This window comes from Anabrus simplex, chromosome 3, assembly GCF_040414725.1.
Source record: "Anabrus simplex isolate iqAnaSimp1 chromosome 3, ASM4041472v1, whole genome shotgun sequence".
In the NCBI taxonomy this organism is placed as follows: Eukaryota; Metazoa; Arthropoda; class Insecta; order Orthoptera; family Tettigoniidae; genus Anabrus; species Anabrus simplex.
In genome coordinates, this window is record NC_090267.1 from 52431408 (window position 1) to 52451374 (window position 19967).

General features: G+C 37.9%; 1 protein-coding gene across 1 annotated transcript in view; it reads left to right on the forward strand.

The window, feature by feature from the left end:
- The first annotated feature begins 619 nt into the window (after positions 1–619).
- The window catches only part of LOC136866995 (tetratricopeptide repeat protein 5), a 68837-nt gene continuing 49489 nt past the window's right edge, over positions 620–19967 (forward strand). Inside the window, exons 1-5 of the mRNA XM_068226991.1 lie at positions 620–881; positions 1037–1169; positions 1279–1496; positions 14385–14627; positions 19263–19316. Of these exons, the coding sequence (XP_068083092.1) occupies positions 807–881; positions 1037–1169; positions 1279–1496; positions 14385–14627; positions 19263–19316 (723 nt within the window). The 5' untranslated portion in view covers positions 620–806. The remainder of the gene's footprint in view (positions 882–1036; positions 1170–1278; positions 1497–14384; positions 14628–19262; positions 19317–19967) is intronic.

A 19967-nucleotide genomic window follows, 5' to 3' on the forward strand; every position in this document is an offset into this window, starting at 1 on the left:
CTTCGCATTGCATCTTGGGACACAGATCGGACACCAGAAAAGTGGATCTGCTTTTACAGTGCTGCTCCACACGTCAGGATTTTACATTACATTATATTATCCCTAAAAGTGCCATCTATTGACAAAGATTCAAAATAACAAGTAAACAAAACAAGTAATCAGTGCTACCAGTGCTGGTAAAATAATATAAAATGGAATTCTGAATATGTGATACTCAAGGATTATTCTCTCAGCTATTCCTAATTCCCTTCACAAGCAAAATATACCTCAAGGTAGAATTTCGAGAGTTTGCATTTTCACATTCATTTGGGGATACTTGTTGACAGAAGGTAGATAAAGTTCTCAGGAATGACCAACAGCTATGTTTGTTTTTGCCGTTATTATTCCAATAGATTTTGCTACTCTTTCCACAGATTACAATGTTTTCGATTTAAAACATATTTAGTAACTAATATAATGCATTTGGGAGCTACCAATCTTGTTAAGGATAGATTTAATTTTGCTTTTAGTTTCGAATTTGTTGACGTTAAGTTTCGTAACTTGTCATTTCTTAATTCGCCGTCCACAATACCAGGATAGGCAATCGTATCATGATGATGGTGTCCTTGGCAGTGTAAGTGTGAAATGTATTTTAAATAGTGTCGTTGCGTAGGATGTGACTGAAAATACGCGAAAGAGGTGTCGAAATAATGTGCCGTTTGAAAAGAAGTGTTCATACCATCCTGAGATAAAGCCAAAAAGTGTCTAAGTCACTTTTACTCTTTTATATACTCCTTTATTAAGTGTCAAGATAATCATTTCGAAGAATGTCAACAGAGGCAGATGTTTCAGAGAGCTGTGAAGATGCTGTCCGTGAAGAGAATGCTATTGCACTTTTAAGTGTAAGAAGAATAATCGAGTCTAAAAACGTGGTTATTTGCAAAACTATTAAAAATTTCACCTATTACTTGTGAAATTAGCTTTTTTTTCAGTTGGCAGTGTATAATTACAGTGTGTTCATACTACTCTTAAGTTAATATTTGTTATATATTTTCAGGAAAAGATCAACTCGTTATACCTTTTTAGAGATCACTACTTCGAACAACATCCGATTGAAAATGCCAAGCATAAGAACATTGATGTTGAAAATGAGCTGAAGAATACTTTAAATGTATTTGAAAGTAAAAAAGGTGAGTTAATGTTTTACTGTTTAGCTGAAATAATGAACTCTGTTTTAAGTAAATAGGTACATATCAACTTATGTTACTATCGTATGTGGTTTCATTTTGATATTTTTAGAATCGGCATGTCAAGTCAATCGAGCAATGTACTACTATCTCAAAGGAAGAGCCCTCAACATCACCCCCCATTTTGATATTCAGGCTGAAGAGATATTGTCTAAAGCTGTGAAATTAGACCCAAAACTTGTTGAAGCATGGAATGAGTTGGGTGAATGTTACTGGAAGAAAGATAACATTGAAGAGGCCAAGAACTGTTTTGCTGGTGCTCTTGTTCATGTAAGGAATGGATTTTATTTTCATTTTTAAAGATTTCTTACACTGTTGTCAAGTTAATTATCTATTAATATGTTCATCCAGACACATTGATTGTTGAGCTAGAAAATATAGATTGTGTAATTAATTAGGGCAAACCTATGGTGAAAGCCTAGTTGTTGTTCTCTTTAGAAACACTGATTATCATCCACCACTTGTCTGCCTCATACATGAAAACTTCAGGTTCAGTCCTTCGCTCATTCAAGGGCCGGAACAGGATTCATTCTGCCTCATTAGGTCAATACCTAGCTGTCTGAAATGGAAGATGGCGAACCTGGTTTAGAAAGCCATTGTCTGGTGGGTGGTAGTTGTTTTGACAGACCAAGGCCCTATTGCCATGAGTTTAGTTATAGTCATTTAATGAAGTGTAGTGGTTGTTAATTCCCTATGCTTTTCAAGTATTTAATGCATGTAATTTAAAGGGATTTTGTACCTAACTGCCAGGTTTCAGTGAGGCTGCCTCTGACCTGGGGGACAGATGCCTTTGGGTCGGATAGCACACTGTAATAATAGTATGAAGCATCAGAGTGGATCAGAACAAAGAGGTAGGAGTACCCTAGAAGTGATGCCTTCTCTTGTGTCCCCAGGGAAGTGCAAAGAGTGGATGGAGGTCAGTGATCCACTGCTCGACCTAGGCGCTGTGTGGATACGGGTGACGAAAGAAGAACGCATGTACAGATCTTTTTTTAAGAAATGAAAAGTGCCCCTATCAGTTACTGTAATGTACTGAGGGAAGCAACAATTGCTACCATAGGCCTACATGCTCATTACTACAGATAGCCTGTAATTACTTCATTAGCAAATTAATTTTTATTGCTGAAATATGTAATTATACAAAGTTTCAAGCTAGACTGAATAATTCAGACGGTAGACTGCTGGTGATCCGAGTTCTAGTTGGCGGGTTCAATCCCGGCTCAGCCCGATGGTATTTGAAGGTACTCATATACACAAGCTTCGTGTCGATAGATTTACTGGCACATGAAAGAACTCTTGCAGGACAAAATTCCAGCACCTTAAATATCTCCAAAAACTATATTGACTAATTAGGGTAGGGTGACCAGACATCCTAGTTTTACCGGGATATTCTTGGTTTTGGATGTTTGTCCCACTGGCCCGAAAAACTTCCTTGGTATGTAAAGATGTTCAGCAGAGTTTTGCATTGTACTATGCAACAGTACTATGAGGAGTCAGCACTTCCAACACAGGCATCTAGTCACGGTACGACTGTCGTTTGTTTATTACACGGACAACGTGATAGCACGGTGCACAAGGCTTTCAACTTACGAAATAGGGACAAGATGTTGTTAGGAGTGGCGAAAAGGCTGAAATGAAAAAGAAAAAAGTCTCTCGATAGGAGTGTGGCCCAAAAGGAGCCACTGTTCTTATGACCTGGATGTAGTGATGCAAATTTAAGTGCCTCTGCTGACACTGGTGTGCACAGTGCCAGTGCCAAGCGCATCACCGTGCCAAAACATCGGTGCCGCAGCACTGCTACAATGACAACTTATTCATTGGACTCGTATAAAAACGTTTGTACGTCATGTATTGACAAAAAAGAGGAACTACACATAGATATACCATAATTTATATTAATATTTACATGCAAAATACTACAAAATAACCCTTAAATAAACTTTTAATTCACATTCAAGAACAGTACTTGTTTTACTTTATTCGCTGACCTGTTAGTGAAAATTTGACCAGCTTTCGAAAACACACCTTCGGCAGGCGCAGATGTTGCTACGACACACAACTTCCAGACAGCTAAATAGTAAATGTTGGGGTACTGAAGCTTTCTTCCCAACCACCCTTTTAACGGATCTGCCTACCTAGCTATTAAGGGGTCTTCCAGGTACGACGAAGGATATGCCGTTTTAAACATATAATCATCGATTTGAACGATACACAAGATTTACAAATATCTCACACTGCTATGTATTGGTTTTTATCATCTGGAGTGAAATAGCTCCACAAAGGGTAGATTTTTGCCTCTCTGCCATTGACATGAAATTCAAGGCAATAACAAAGACAATATAACAAAAGAGAATAAAGCATAGTGTGGCACAGTCTGGCAGCACTTGGAAGGACGGGGTGACCCATACGTACTGTAGAAGTGATCTTCCCTGGATACACTGCCACTGACACGAGCACGGATCTGAGAAGCACTGGCCTATACGTGCCGTGCTGTTGGCACGAGGCAGTCATGTGGCCACACACAGTAGTGCTTTGTTCGGCAACAGTGCCAGCCATACTGTTCGATGTACTCATGGAAGAACAGAGTTGATTGGTGTGTGTTCTTGTCCTTACTAATGGTATAAATAAAGTTAATATTCATGTGACAAAACCTTTTTATTCTTGTAAACGTTTCACAAATTTATTTTTATGGCAGTGCCACTGGCACTGGTTCATATTAAATTGTGGCACCGTCCCTACTGTGCCGTCTCTGGCACTGGTGTCAAATCACGGTGCCAGTGCCTTCCTTACATCACTACCTGGATGACTGGCCTGGACGTACAAAGATACGTTACAGCTACTAAATGACCATTTTTCTTGCCGTGCGGACACTATGTGCCGTGGCCATACAAAAATGCCTCTCGAAAGGAGTGTGGCCCCAAAGGAGCCATTGTTTGCATGACTGAAATTGGCCTGAATGTGCAAAGATAGGTTACAGCTACTAAATAACCATTATTCTTGCCCTATGGACAGTATGCATCGCGGCCATAGAGAAAACCTCTCGAAGGGATTATGACTTGTTGATTTAAAATGGAGGAAACAAACACATATATCTATGTATGTAAACCAGCAACTCCCAACTGCGTATGTCATTTTAAGGGGCGCCCACAAAGTATCACATCAGGATATCTGTATCAAGAATTGATACGTGATCATAATACAGTCGTCTTTTGACAAGGCTGCATGATCTGTATCATCTATGCATATCTGTTAGTTTTCCACCCATTGGTCTTGTATAATCTGTTGAGTGCTGACTCTCCAGTTACAGTTGGCTGCTGCCAGCTCTTCTAAGAGCCACAATCAGATACTCCATTTTTTTCACTGTTCGATAGGGCTCCCAATGTCTTTTCGTTATTTCCTCCCACACGCCATTTCTCAATCAATCAATCAATACTGATCTGCATTTAGGGCAGTCGCCCAGGTGGCAGATTCCCTGTCTGTTGCTTTCCTAGCCTCTTCCTAAATGATTTCAAAGAAATTGGAAATTTATTGAAGGTCTCCCTTGGTAAGTTATTCCAATCCCTAATTCCCCTTCCTATAAATTAATATTTGCCCCAGTTTGTCCTCTTGAATTCCAACTTTTCCTTCATATTGTGATCTTTCCTACTTTTAAAGACACCATTCAAACTTATTCGTCTACTAATGTCATTCCACGCCATCTTTCCGCTGACACCTCGGAACATACCACTTACAGTTCAACAATAATAAAGGTGTTTTAATTTGTTCCACCTATTCAATACTTATATTTTCACTTATAGTGGTTACATAAATAGTTTCAACACCAGACTCAGAGCCAACAGACAGGCAGCAATCAATACAACAGTAGATAACAAATAACAACTTCCACTTACATAAAACATTATTTCTGCATCTACTGACTTTTTCTGGCAAGGTTTCAGCCATTTTTATTACCTACCGGTGTTAAGGGCCACTTACAATTTTTCAACAGATGCTTCTTCTCACTTGCTGACGAATTTCATCAGCGGCCTTGGAAAGATTGTATTCATGACAATCAAGTTTATGCTTGTGTTCACGCTCTCATGTCGTTGGCTTTATATTATTACCACTTTGGTTTTCCACTATTATTTTATATGAACTGTTTTTAATTAGAATTTTAATAGAAGTTTTAGTCTCTGACAAGATTACAGTTTAATCATAAGACAGTTTTCCATTAGCATCTTTATATATTGTATCACTTTTCACATTTTTATGTTCCGAATTTTAATATCTGACTAAACTTTTAACTTCCACTTTTAATTTAGTTATATTGTTGATGATTGTATTTAGGCTGAAGATGCCCTTAATTGAGGGTGAAACATGTCCCATGTAACTAAGAAACTATTTATGTAACCACTATAAGTGAAAATATAAGTATTGAATAGGTGGAACAAATTAAAACACCTTTATTATTGTTGAACTGTAAAAATTTTCAATACGGACCTAAAATGAGGTTTATAACATGTAATGTAACATACCACTTAGTCGAGCAGCTCTTCTTCTTTCTCTCATTTCTTCCCAACCCAAACTTTGCAACAGTTTTGTAACGCTACTCTTTTGTCGGAAATCACCCAGAACAAATCGAGCTGTTTTTCTTTGGATCTTTTCCAGTTCTTGAATCAGGTAATCCTGGTGAGGGTCCCATACACTGGAACCATACTCTAGTTGGGGTCTTACCAGAGACTTATATGCCCTCTCCTTTACATCCTTACTACTACCCCTAAATAACCTCATAACCATGTGCAGAGATCTGTACCCTTTATTTACAATCATATTTATGTGATTACCCCAATGAAGATCTTTCCTTATATTAACACCTAGATACTTACAATGATCCCCAAAAGGAACTTTCACCCCATCAACGCAGTAATTAAAACTAAGAGGACTTTTCCTATTTGTGAAACTCACAACCTGACTTTTAACCCCGTTTATCAACATACCATTGCTTGCTGTCCATCTCACAACATTTTTGAGGTCACGTTGCAGTTGCTCACAATCTTGTAACTTATTTATCACTCTAATCACTCTATAGAGAATAACATCATCCGCAAAAAGCCTTACCTCCGATTCCACTCCTTTACTCATATCATTTATATATATAAGAAAACATAAAGGTCCGATAATACTGCCTGGAGGAATTCCCCTCTTAATTATTACAGGATCAGATAAAGCTTCATCTACTCTAATTCTCTGACATCTATTTTCTAGAAATATAGCAACCCATTCAGTCACTCTTTTGTCTAGTCCAATTGCACTCATTTTTGCCAGTAGTCTCCCATGATCCATGATCCATGATCCATGATCATACAAGTTGAGCTTCAGTGGAATAACCTTTCCTAAAACCGAATTGCCTTCTATCGAACCAGTTATTAATTTCACAAACATGTCTAATATAATCAGAAAGAATGCCTTCCCAAAGCTTACATACAATGCATGTCAAACTTACTGGCCTGTAATTTTCAGCTTTATGTCTATCACCCTTTCCTATATACACAGGGGCTACTATAGCAACTCTCCATTCATCTGGTATAGCTCCTCCGACCAAACAATAATCAAATAAGTACTTCAGATATGGTACTATATCCCAACCCATTGTCTTTAGTATATCCCCAGAAATCTGATCAATTCCAGCCGCTTTTCTAGTTTTCAACTTTTGTAACTTATTGTAAATGTCATTGTTATCATATGTAAATTTTATTACTTCTTTGGCCTTAGTCTCCTCCTCTATCTCAACATTATCCTTGTAACCAACAATCTTTACATACTGCTGACTGAATACTCCTGCCTTTTGAAGATCCTCACATACACACTCCCCTTGTTCATTAATTATTCCTGGAATGTCCTTCTTGGAACCTGTTTTTGCCTTAAAATACCTATACATACCCTTCCATTTTTCACTAAAATTTGTATGACTGCCATTTATGCTTGCCATCATGTTATCCTTAGCTGCCTTCTTTGCTAGATTCAATTTTCTAGTAAGTTCCTTCAATTTCTCCTTACTTCCACAGCCATTTCTAACTATTTCTTTCCAGTCTGCACCTCCTTCTTAGTCTCTTTATTTCTCTATTATAATAAGGTGGGTCTTTACCATTCCTTACCACCCTTAAAGGTACAAACCTGTTTTCGCATTCCTCAACAATTTCTTTAAACCCTCCCAGAGTCTGTTTACATTTTTTTTTTTACCGTTTTCCATAGATCATAGTTACTTTTTAGAAACTGCCTCATGCCTGCTTTATCAGCCATATGGTACTGCCTAATAGTCCTACTTTTAAGACCTTCCTTTCTATCACATTTATTTTTAACTACGACAAAAACAGCTTCATGATGACTAATACCATCTATTACTTCAGTTTCCCTATAGAGCTCATCTGGTTTTATCAGCACCACATCCAGGATATTTTTCCCTCTGGTTGGTTCCATCACTTTCTGAATCAGCTGTCCTTCCCATATTAACTTATTTGCCATTTGTTGGTTATGCTTCCTATCGTTTGCATTTCCTTCCCAATTGACATCTGGCAAATTCAGATCTCCCGCTACAATCACATTTCTTTCCATGTCGTTTCCCACATAGCCGACTATCCTATCAAATAATTCCGAATCCGCGTCAGTGTTACCCTTTCCCAATCTGTACACTCCAAATATATCAAGTTGCCTATTATCTTTAGAAATGAGCCTTACATCTAGAATTTCATGTGTTTCATCTTTAACTTTTTCGTAGCTTACAAATTCTTCTTTCGCCAGAATGAATACTCCCCCTTCCACCATTCCTATCCTATCTCTACGATACACACTCCAGTGCTGTGAGAAAATTTCTGCATCCATTATATCATTTCTCAGCCATGATTCAACTCCTATTACAATATCTGGTAAATATATATCTATTAAATTACTTAATTCTATTCCTTTCTTTACAATACTTCTACAGTTCAACACTAACAATTTTATGTCAACCCTACTTGATTTCCAGTTCCTTGTTCCCTTATCACCGCTCCCTAGGCCATCCTGTTTCCCTGAATGTACCTCCCTATTACTCTTCCAAACAAATTTCCTAACTTATACATACCACTGCGTTTTAAGTGAAGGCCATCAGAGCGCAGATCCCTATCTCCTACCCACCCATTAGGATCTAGAAATTTCACTCCCAGTTTCCCACATACCCACTCCATAGTCTCATTTAAATCCCCAATCACCCTCCAGTCAGTATCCCTCCTACACAGTATTCCACTAATAACAATCTCCGCTTTCTTAAACTTCACCCATGCTGCATTTACCAGATCCCACACATCTCCAACTATGTTTGTACGTATTTCAGCTTGCCTTACGTTTTCAACGAATTACAATGGTGCGGATCATTTGGGTCCCACAAAACTGTCTATCATTGATAATAACTTATCAACTGTTGAACATTTTCCACGGACCATTCCAAATCAATTTTTCCTCAAATTGGAAGATCCCCAAACAAAGGTTGATGCAAAACTAAACGAAGTTGGAAGGACGGTGAATAGGGTAGGGGCAAAGGGAATAGTGACTGGGGCTCTGAGCATGCGCAGCACACGAGATGATACAGAGTACTGATCGGGTAAACGCCTCATCCACACTGTCCGTATGTGTATCAGATGTCTTAATCCATATCATCTCCAATTCGACTACGTATTTCATCCCAGTTTTAAACAACAGTCTTCAACCTCATCATATACCATATCTTTTATTAGTACTATTCCTATGCAGTGAAGCCTTGGGTTTGATATTCTGTTCCCCAGGTGTGATATATATCATTCAAGCCTTTTATCAAGAAGATCCATTTCATTGTCAGACATAGTTAAGGCGGATAAGCTGTGGCTTATGGTTTTGTGGGTTTAAATTATCTGATAAACTCTCCAACAATCCAATCATGCTTGCCGCAAATAACATCAGTTAGGTTATTTATTTGAAGGAATACTGAATATCTATCTGGTAGGTATATTTACATTGTTGTTGTACTTTAATCTTGAATAGTAAATATCTATGTCCTCACTCGTGATGAAACTCCCTCTTGCCATTTAAAGGCTAGCTATTATCATAGGACGCCTGTTAAATTTTAAATACTATTTTCAGAAATTCAGTGAACAGAGAAAGTCTCAATACTACAGCACTGTGCAAACTCAAGCAGTAAACTTGCTGATTTATGTAATTATATTACTTTCTTTGCTTAATGAATAATAGGAATTTTACTTTTTTAAAAATGGAAATACTGTCATATCCATCCAAGAAATTGTAAATCGTAGCTTGTACGTTTAAACCCTGTACCTTTATAGATTGTATTAAAAAAAATTGTAATGTGTCAGTTTTCTTTGAATGAATAAATATCAGAGAATAACACTGACTGTTTATATCGAGAGCAGTATAAATCAATCCGGAATATATTGAAAAGGTCTTTTTTTTGGTTGCGATTATAGTGCTTTGTTTTAAATACTGCACCCCAATGAGCATTTCACTGAGTAGTGGAGGAGAGCTTCGTAATCACAATTGAACGTCAATGCTCCTTCCCTTTCCTGCAAAATGTGTTCGCTCTCTCGCTTCACTGTGATGTATATGCTTGTTACATAAGCTGCCCACATTCATGCCACGCCACCCTGGCTGCACTGGGCTAGCCTCAGTGGGCGCCCGACTTAGCACTTCTGATCTAGAGGAACCATCACCTAACATTTTGTCCTGTTCTGCTGACAGTTCAACCTAGATATGAGCCTAATAATGGATGTTGCAATCAATACCCAGCTGGCCCCGTGGTGTAGGGGTAGCGTGCCTGCCTCTTACCCAGAGAGCCGAGGTTCGATTCCCGGCCAGGTCAGGGATTTTTACCTAGACCTGAGGGCTGGTTCGAGGTCCACTCAGCCTACGTGATTAGAATTGAGGAGCAATCTGACGGTGAGATAGCGGCCGCGGTCTCGAAAGCCAAGAATAACGGCCAAGAGGATTTGTCGTGCTAACCACACGACACCTCGTAATCTGCAGGCCTTCGGGCTGAGCAGTGGTCGCTTTGTAGGCCAAGGCTCTTCAAGGCCTGTAGTGACATGGGGTTTGGTTTTGGTTTTTGGCAATCAATACCCTAAAAGACTCCGTAACCATCCTTAGGAATTGCATTCCAACTTTTTTTTTTGGAAAGTCTGTTAACATAACTCTAAAAGACCTCCAGACAATTAAAGAGATATATATGGAATTTAAAAAAAAAAAATATATATATATTGCACCCGCTCACTTCCTGAGTCCCAGACTAGCATTAATCTCAGGGGTGATCAGTTCGAAAAAGATAAAAAATAAATTTAATAAAGAAAATCTAATTATATATCGGCGCATCAAATGAACACAGGGATGAACGGGGCATGCAAATTAAGGTAACCGGGGACGATTCATTCATGGATACAAATTTTTGACTCCACAATAGGACTGGGAAGTGACAACTTAAATTCCATGGGCATACTGGACTAACTACCTATTGAAATTTCAATGAGGAGCAATTTATTCACTTAATTTGCAAACTACACATGATTACAATTATTACATTGGGACACTTCCATCCTGAAAAATAAATGACATACTACTTGGATTTACCTCACTACTCTGGTAGTGTAAAACATTTGGTGAATTCGCCCCAATTGGTTACTGGGGGTCGAATTCACATCCGTATGAGTGGATGTTTCATCGCTGGAGATCTTCTTTCGGAGACGAAGGCATGACAGTAACATTTTACTGTCATCTCCTCGTTCCGTTTGGACATGAGACACTTCCAGTATGTACGTTCTGATGAGCCGGACACCCACCGTGGAAATGTTATCGTCTCGAAAAAAACGGGAATTTATAGTACGGACAAACTCTAGCCTATTATTTCCAGATTCACAAACACGCCAGGTAGAGTTCATTAACCCAAAGCCTATTTCAATATTTACACTTGTCAATACGACAAGACGTACGGAAAGGTTCATCGCATCTACCGCTAACAGTCTCCCCCATGAAAACTCAACATCTGGTTCTGAGCAGTTCGACACATGACGACTGTCCCTATCATATCCTCCTATGTTTATTAAATAATTATCATTATCATTCTTTATCTGATCATTATCATATTCTGTGATTACCATCAATTAATGTATTATTATCATTAATTTCAATTATAATCCTATATTTGATTATTATCATTTGTCATCTGGGATGATTATATTCCAACCCTTGCCGACGTTTCAAACGAAGGGTCGTTCTTCCTCGTAATTTATCCGCACAATTTAATGATCAGTTTCCTAATAAATATGATGATGATGATGATGATGATGATTATTATTATTATTATTATTATTATTATTATTATTATTACAATGAATAATCGTCCAAAAATGCAATCGGGCACTGAGCTGGTTGCTCATGATATCGTTGCTAATACAACAAAATTCGGTTCTTTTTTTTTTTTCGTAAAAAATATAAAGTCACACAATATATGCAAAAATATAAAGTTACATCACATTTCCACTTAGAGTGAAACTTGTAAAAACTTCCTGCTAACCATAACCTTTATGTTGGATGAATGCAGGAGTCCAAGTTAATTTACAGTAGTTCTGTACGTATTTTTGATGAAGTTTGTGTTTGAAAATAAGGATTTACAAACATACATTGAAGCAAAATTTGCCTTCAAACATATTGAAACATCAATCAGTAAAGGATATTTTCCTTGCAGAATCACAAGATCACCGGGCGAGTTGGCCATGCGGTTAGGGTGCGTGCAGCTGTGAGCTTGCATCTGGGAGATAGTGGGTTCGAACCCCACTGTCAGCAGCCCTGAAGATGGTTTTACGTGGTTTCCCATTTTCACACCAGGCAGATGCTGGGGCTGTACCTTAATTAAGGCCACGGCCACTTCCTTCCCATTCCTAGGCCTTTCCTATCCCATCATCGCCGTAAGACCTATCTGTATCAGTGCGACGTAAAACAAATGACAAAAAGAAGAAGAAAAAAAAGAATCACAAGATCAAATGTTCTGCAAAACTTCACGTACACACAGAATAGAAAACTTTGACAGATGACAAGATACTGTAATCTATTAGCTTCATAGTCTGTATTGATAGTTCAAGCACACAAGTATGAAGGATGAGTTCTCCACCTAAACAATACTTTATTTTACATAGTGTCAATATTATTTACATAAAAGGACAGTACCGGTTTCGACCTGTAAATAGGTCATCTTCAGCTGTTGAAGAACCTTTTTAATAGCGGCTGTACAGAATGAATACTGCAGAAAAATTAAACAAGAGTGCCATTAAAATAAACATGAATGCCACTATTCTAAAAAATACTTAAGGTTAAGATATATACATATGGTACAGTTTTGGGGATTAGAGGGCTTTTTCCCTGCCCCATGATTTCTACATATTTCAAAAATTATATTTGCTGAGGTTGAAATTGGATACAATTCTAAGAGTTTATCAAGAATCACTGACATTCTGGTGTCAAGTTCGAATATGTATGTTAAATGCCAACACTATGTCCATCGGTTTTATGAGATGTTTCAAAGTGCATTGTTGGGCAGCAAATATGCGGGGATGTCGTATTCGTTAGAATAAGAGGTTCATTAACCTGTTAACAGGTACATAGCATATTCTCAGTCTATATCAATGCTGAAAAACATGTTAGTGAATGACACTATACTAAAAAATACTTAACGTTAAGATATATACATATGGTACAGTTTTGGGGTTAACTGGCTTTTATCCTGGCCCCATAATTTCTACATATTTCAGAAATTATATTTGTTGAGGTTGAAATTGGATACAATTCTTAGAGTTTATGAAGAATCACTGACATTCTGGTGTCAGGCTCAGATATCTAATGTTAAATGCCAACACTATGTCCAACAGTTTTATGAGATTAATCTCCTCTACAGTATTTAGTCAGCAGTATGTTAAGATAGTTGGATATAAGGGTAATGTCTAGATTAGTACAAGTAAACTTTACATTGTTTAATTTTTTTAGGTCTGTAGGTACACTTGCGATGAGAGAGTAAGTTTTCAATTTTTTTTCTGAACTTTGCTAAAAATTAAGCAAAGAATATTCCCTGAAAAGGAGCATCTAAACAGGAGCAAATTGCTATATAACAGGGTATAGGAAGTGTCTAGGAATGGACAAAAAGCATGTATTGCCCAGGATAGCATAGTAAATGAGAGCAGCTTATTGAGTTTTTACTGTAATTGAACGTTGGTCATGTGGTTTCAAAAATGTTTTAGATATTGAAAAATTTAAGAGGTTTGCAGTATTGGTTTGCAATCATTGATGTAAATTGTCTAATTCAGCTAATACTTTTATTAGGATAATTTAGATTATCAACAACTGTGCAATAAGATTTAATTTAAAACTTGTCAAGATTGTCTTTGCTGGTGTGTCTTGATCACCCAAATATGAGAGCGAATGGAAGTACCATATGCATGGTATGAACACTTATGATTCAGATCCTGATTGCTCCCATTCTTTAACTTTCTTTTATTTTTTCCAGTGCATGAGTGAAAATAGTTCCATACCCAAACAGATCTTAATTGACCTTCAGAATAATCCACTGTCACTTCTTTGTGAGGGTTTTTTAGGAGTGAGATCATCTTTTCCTTGTCCATGTATTCCTTGCTTTTTACTTTCCACACACATTAGTTCTTTATAGTTCAACAAAAGTCAGTTAATAATTCCTTTGAACATTGTTTCAAGTTGGCCATTTTGACAAACACAAATAAGCAAAAAGATAAAGTGAAAATGTTTCATGAAGCTATCTGTAGTATCTCATAAAATACTGAGAATGGTAGCATCAAGTAGGACATAAACTCACACATTCGGTCGATTTCACGTATGACTTCTGCAGATCAAAGCGGAGTCCATCAGTTCTACCGGTTTCATTCAGTTCAGATAAGATTGATCCACGTAATCAATTTTATTCATCACATAAGAGAGTACGGTGGATCAGGCAGGACTTGCTTTAGTGACAGACTACTTACCTTTGGGGGTGATGAAGGAAAGTTTGTCTGCTTCGGAGTTGCTGGATCATATCATTCTGTTTTGCTGGAATCCCTATGTGCTTCGAGATTTCAGATAGCTCTAATATTTTTTTTATTTTTACAGAGGAGGAACAAAGAATCTCTGAGAAACTTATCAATGGTCTTACGACAGCAGCCAGCCAAGTCATCAGAAGAACGAATCAAGAATGTTGAAGAGGGCTTGCTACATGCGAAGGAGGCTGTACAATTGGACACCAATGATGGTGTTTCATGGTCTGTCCTTGGAAATGCATACCTTTCCTCTTTCTTCACGATATCTCAGAACCCTAAAACTCTCAAACTATGTATGTCAGCATACACACAGGCTGTAAGTACTTTCACTCAAGTATCTATACTTACAACAAACTCTTGATTATCTGGCATAATCACCAGACAAATTTGCGTGGATAACCTAAAACACAGATAATATGATCTTGTGCATTTTAATGCACAACAAGACTTTTAATGATATAGAACATACCATACTGTTTGTAAGTGCAATAATGTCAAACAATTAACAAATTCAATAACCACTTTTAGCAGTAAAGTAGACTAATATAAAAATTACGTCTAATTCTAAGCGATTCTGTTTTCTTTTTTTAATGTCTCCTACTGTCTGAACACCAAACCTATAATCATTCGCTAATTTCTTTACTGATTCTCCTTTCTTGAACTTGTCAATTAATTCAAGCTTTTGTTTTTAAGTTAAAAGCACTTTCTTTCGCTTCATAGCCATGACTGCTATCACAGAACACCAACAAAGAACTGCTATACAGTACATTGCTTAGTGTTTAGTGCCACCTGCACACTACAACTCTAGAGTGCGCTTGAATTTCAAGCACACAGTTCACACATATTCAAAATGCCGTGACATAAAAAAAGTCTCGGGGGTGCACCGATAATCCGCACCCGGATAATCAGGAGTTTGCTGTAATTACTAAAATTATTGATTTCAGAAGAACATTTTTTTGCATTTTAACTCGTGGGTTGAAAAGTTGTTTGAGTTTCCTAAATAGGGTTACTGGTATTGTTAGAGACATAAAATGCCTTTATAGAGTTTTCAGTTGTTTGACAAATGTGGTTAATGGAATTTTTTTACTCCTTTCACTCTCTTCCATTAATGTAAGGGATATTCGGCCAGACTTCATTTCTGCTTTCATACATTCATTTTTCATCAAGGTCGATGTTCCAGAACCCTTTAACTATTCTGTGGCCTCTTCTACTTCTGAATTATGTTTTGAAAATATTTCATGTCAGTAGAATCGTACATACTATCATGATTATTAAGACCTCAACATTGTGTTTGTATCTTTGTATTGTAGAATGATGTCTGGTAGTGGTGATGGTGATTGTTGTTTCAAGAGGAAATACAACTGAGCAAATATCCTCCTATTAACACTAATCAGAGGGAAAAAATGGAAGAGGTCCGACACTTTGAAGAATGAAGGTATCGGCGAAATAAAGACAAGGGCCATGGAGGGCGTGAAAATGAAAGACTCCCTAGGCCCCGATACCTAATACCATCCGGGTTGGAAAAGAACAAGAGTTGATCAAGCAAGTTCAGATAGGATAGGTTAAAGTGAGGAGCCTGGCAGAAGTAATTGGAAGCAATGCCAGTATTCAGAGAAAGGGCCCCGTGGTCGCCAAACCACATTCCCAGGTTGAGTCCCTGGGGCCCCTTTTAGTTGCCTCTGATGACAGGCATGGGATATTGTGAATGTTATTCTAACTGCCATCACCCTCAGGGTTGAAGAATGATGTCTGTAGTGAAAACTACATATATTCATTCTTTCAAGCTCTTACGGCTAAGTCTTGTCACTGCAGCCACAGAGTTCTGTCTTAAGCAGTTCTTTTTAGCTCTGTATAAGAAATACAGATCATTCTGGTAGCAAAGTTTTTAAAATAAGTCTCTCTTGGTTGTCCTCTTTCCAACATTTTCTTCAAAGAAAGGAAGTCACTGTATCTGAAGGTGTACCCCACAGTTTTTGCCTCCCATTTATCAGTTCGATGGATCAAATATCCGTTAATTATAACAAAACTTTAAAAAAGGAGAGATTTTTGTAAATTTTCTCAATTTAAAATAATGTGTGTTCATGTCTTCATACTTCTTCTCTTAGAAAATACAATTTTAGAAAGTCAGTGAATTCAATTATCTGGGATACAATTTATCTTACCAAGGAGAAATGGATATATCTGTAAAAATATCCAGATAGACCAAAACAACAGGAATTAAAATCACATCATGAAGCCATCTCTTGCCCAAACGCACAGTTACTTACATCTTGATAACTCCTTAGCCAAACCAACCCTTTGCTACTGAGGCATGGACGTTAAGAACTCAGGACATTTCCAGAATTGCAGTTCATGCAATGATGTGAACCATTGACAATGGCGAATAAATTCAAGTACATGGGCTCAGTTATTACCACCGATACGACGTTTGATGATGACGTGAAGCATTGCATGAACGTTAGATGGACCAAATGGCGTTTGCTGACAGGCGTATGCCTATAAAGCTCAAAGGCAAGATATACAAGACTGTTGCTAGGTCTGTCCTCACTTACGGCTCCGAGAGTTGTACAAGGCAAAAGAAGTATGATCAGCAAATGCGTGTAACAGAAATGCAGATGCTGCGATGGTTAGCGGGTGTCACCCTCTTGGACCGAGTGCGCAGTGAGCACATACGAGTGTCATTTAATATGGTCCTTTGGAGGAGCGACAGTTGCGCTGGTATGGACACGTACAACGTCAAGGTGAAGATCATCCTGTTAAGAGAACTCTTGCAATCGAGGAACCAAGGAGAGGACACGGGCATCCGAGAGCAACATCATGACGTACAGCCAAAAAAGCCTTGAATAGAAACGGCATTCCAGTGGCAGAGACGTGCAACTGCAGGGAGTACTCTCTAAAGATCAGAAGAGTCGACCCTGAGTGTTACTTGGGAGTGTCCCACTCCAGTCGCCCGGGTGTGGTTAACAAGCCTCTTCCACTACTTTCTGTTCTTCCAGTTTTCCTTCTCCATTACCTCTGCCACATCCAATCCAGCTTCTCTAATGGCAAGTGCAAATACTTACGTGTGAGATTTGAAAGTAATTTGCACTGGAAGGGTCATGTTGACGAAAGCATACAGATCGTTACATGTCATAATGAGGCTACTTAAAGGATGCAACGAAGAATTAAAAGAAAAAGTTACTCGAGTACGGTTCGTCCATTATTGGAATATGCAAACAGTGTTTGGGATCCTCACCAAGAATACCTAATAAAAGAAATAGATAGTGTGCAGAGGAAAGCAGCAAGATTTCTAACAGTGGATTTCAGGAGAAAGAGTAGTGTATCAGAAATGTCAAAGGAACTTGGGTGGGAATCTTTAAGTAAGAGAAGGGAGAAAACTAGACTTATAGGATTATATAGAGCCTATACAAGAGAAGAAGCATGGGGAGATATCCATGAGAGGCTTCAGTTGGAAAATAATTATATCGGCAGAACTGACCACAAATATAAAATTAGAAGGAATTTTAGCAGAAGCGATTGGGGTAAATTTTCATTCATTGGGAAGGGTGTGAAGGAGTGGAACAGTTTACCAGGGGTAGTGTTTGATCCTTTTCCAAAATCTGTACAGATATTCAAGAAGAGAATGAACAGCAACAGAGAAAATAAATGAAGTGTTAGAGGGCATTCGACCAGTGCAGGTTATTGTAAAAAAAAAATGTGTGTGAATAAATTAATTTCATCCCCTGGTCTAAGGAGTTTGGACAGCCAAAGTAGGGGACTGCCTGTAGGGGTGAAGTACAGTGGGGACTTCGAGGGCCCTGGGACCGCTACGGTAGCTGTGAAGGCCCTTCAGGAACTCTGAAAAGTGGTGGCAAAAGGGGCTCTGGTTAAGACGCAGCAGGTCGTTATGCTACTTAGGTTCCAGAACGGGTAAAAAAAAAAAAATAAAAAAAAAAAAAAAAGTAAATAAGCAAATAAATGCAATGTAAATATTAATCTTATACCAGTTGTATAGTATCATTTGAAGTAATTCCACATACTGTATATCAGTTGACTATATTTGTAAGTAGTACAGGAGATATTATAAGTAGAATTTTGTAAACAATATAAATTTATTATGGATGAGTTGTGTGTTTAATAGAAAACATTGTTGGCGTAAATTGTATAATATTGTATTATAGAAAAATTTTCTTCTCTTGTTAATTTAATATTTAGTGCCTGACAATAATGTATTTTAGTGTACCATTTGCCACCGAGGTAGACACCTCATTTGCAGATAAAGAGATTTTGATTTGATTTGAAATCTGATCCATCCACCTTCTTCTCAGTCTTCCACCTGGTCTCTTTCCCTTAATTTCTTTTTCCACTTCCCTTCTTGCTACCAGTTCCTTTCCCATTCTTTTTACATGTCCGAACCATCTGTCTTGCTTTCTGTATGTTCTGTACTAACGGTTCTATATTTAGCTCTTCTCTGATTTTAATATTTTGAATTCTATCTCTTGTCTTTTTAACTGATGTTCTTAAAAATTTCATTTCTACTGCTTTGATCTTACTATCTTGTCTCTTATTAGTTACCAGCGTTTCTAGTCCATATGTTACAATTGGTATGAAATACTGTTTATATAATGGCACACATACAGCCAGGAAAGAAGAAGAAGAACATGAAATTATGTTCATACGCTGAACAGTAGGCTATATAAAATGGGATCATAATGAAGATGTGCTTAATGAATAGAATGTGAAACCAATCAAATACATCTCTGATTATTCCATGAAAACTAGAAACGTCACATTCAAAGGATGGAATCTGGAAGACTACCAAAGGAGGTCTCTATGCTACCAGCCAAGGGGGAGCATATATATAGGACATTTGATGAAGTGATGGAGAGGAAGTGCAAGAATGTAACGGAACATTAGGCCCAATACTTGGAAGGATGATGATGATGATTATGCCTCTCTCTTTTTGTTGTAGGAAAAGGATGTTGTTGCTCGTAGTAAGCCTGATCTCCACTACAATAAGGCTATGGTAAGTGCCATATATTACCAGTTTTCATCCTAACATTCTTAGAACTATGTTTTTTGTTATAATATGGGTTTCTGTTGACATACCCTGGTTGGTGACATTGAGCAATAGTAGGTGGTTCTAAACATCAGAATATTTATTACGGTACTGAGCTCGATAGCTGCAGTTGCTTAAGTGCGGCCAGTATCCAGTAATCGGAAGATAGTGGGTTTGAGCCCCACTGTCGGCAGCCCTGAAGATGGTTTTCCGTGGTTTCCCATTTTCACACCAGGCAAATGCCGGGGCTGTACCGTAATTAAGGCCACGGCCGCTTCCTTCCACTTCCTAGGCATTTCCTATCCCATCGTCGCCATAAGACATATCTGTGTCGGTGCGACGTAAACCAAAAAAAAAATTACTTTAACATGCTCTGAGCTGTACTCCTTCTTGTACTCAGGTGTATAGAATCACACAAAACATGCTCTGAGCTGTACTCCTTCTTGTACTCAGGTGTATAGAATCACACAACTTGCCATTTATCCTTTCAGGATGATACTCATTTGGATTCGGTGTGAGTAAGGATAGTAACCAGCTCTGTAGATTTCCTCTCAAACTACCTACAATCAAAATGCAAATCTGATTTTGCATTGAAAGCTTCATTTCACTTCCAACTTG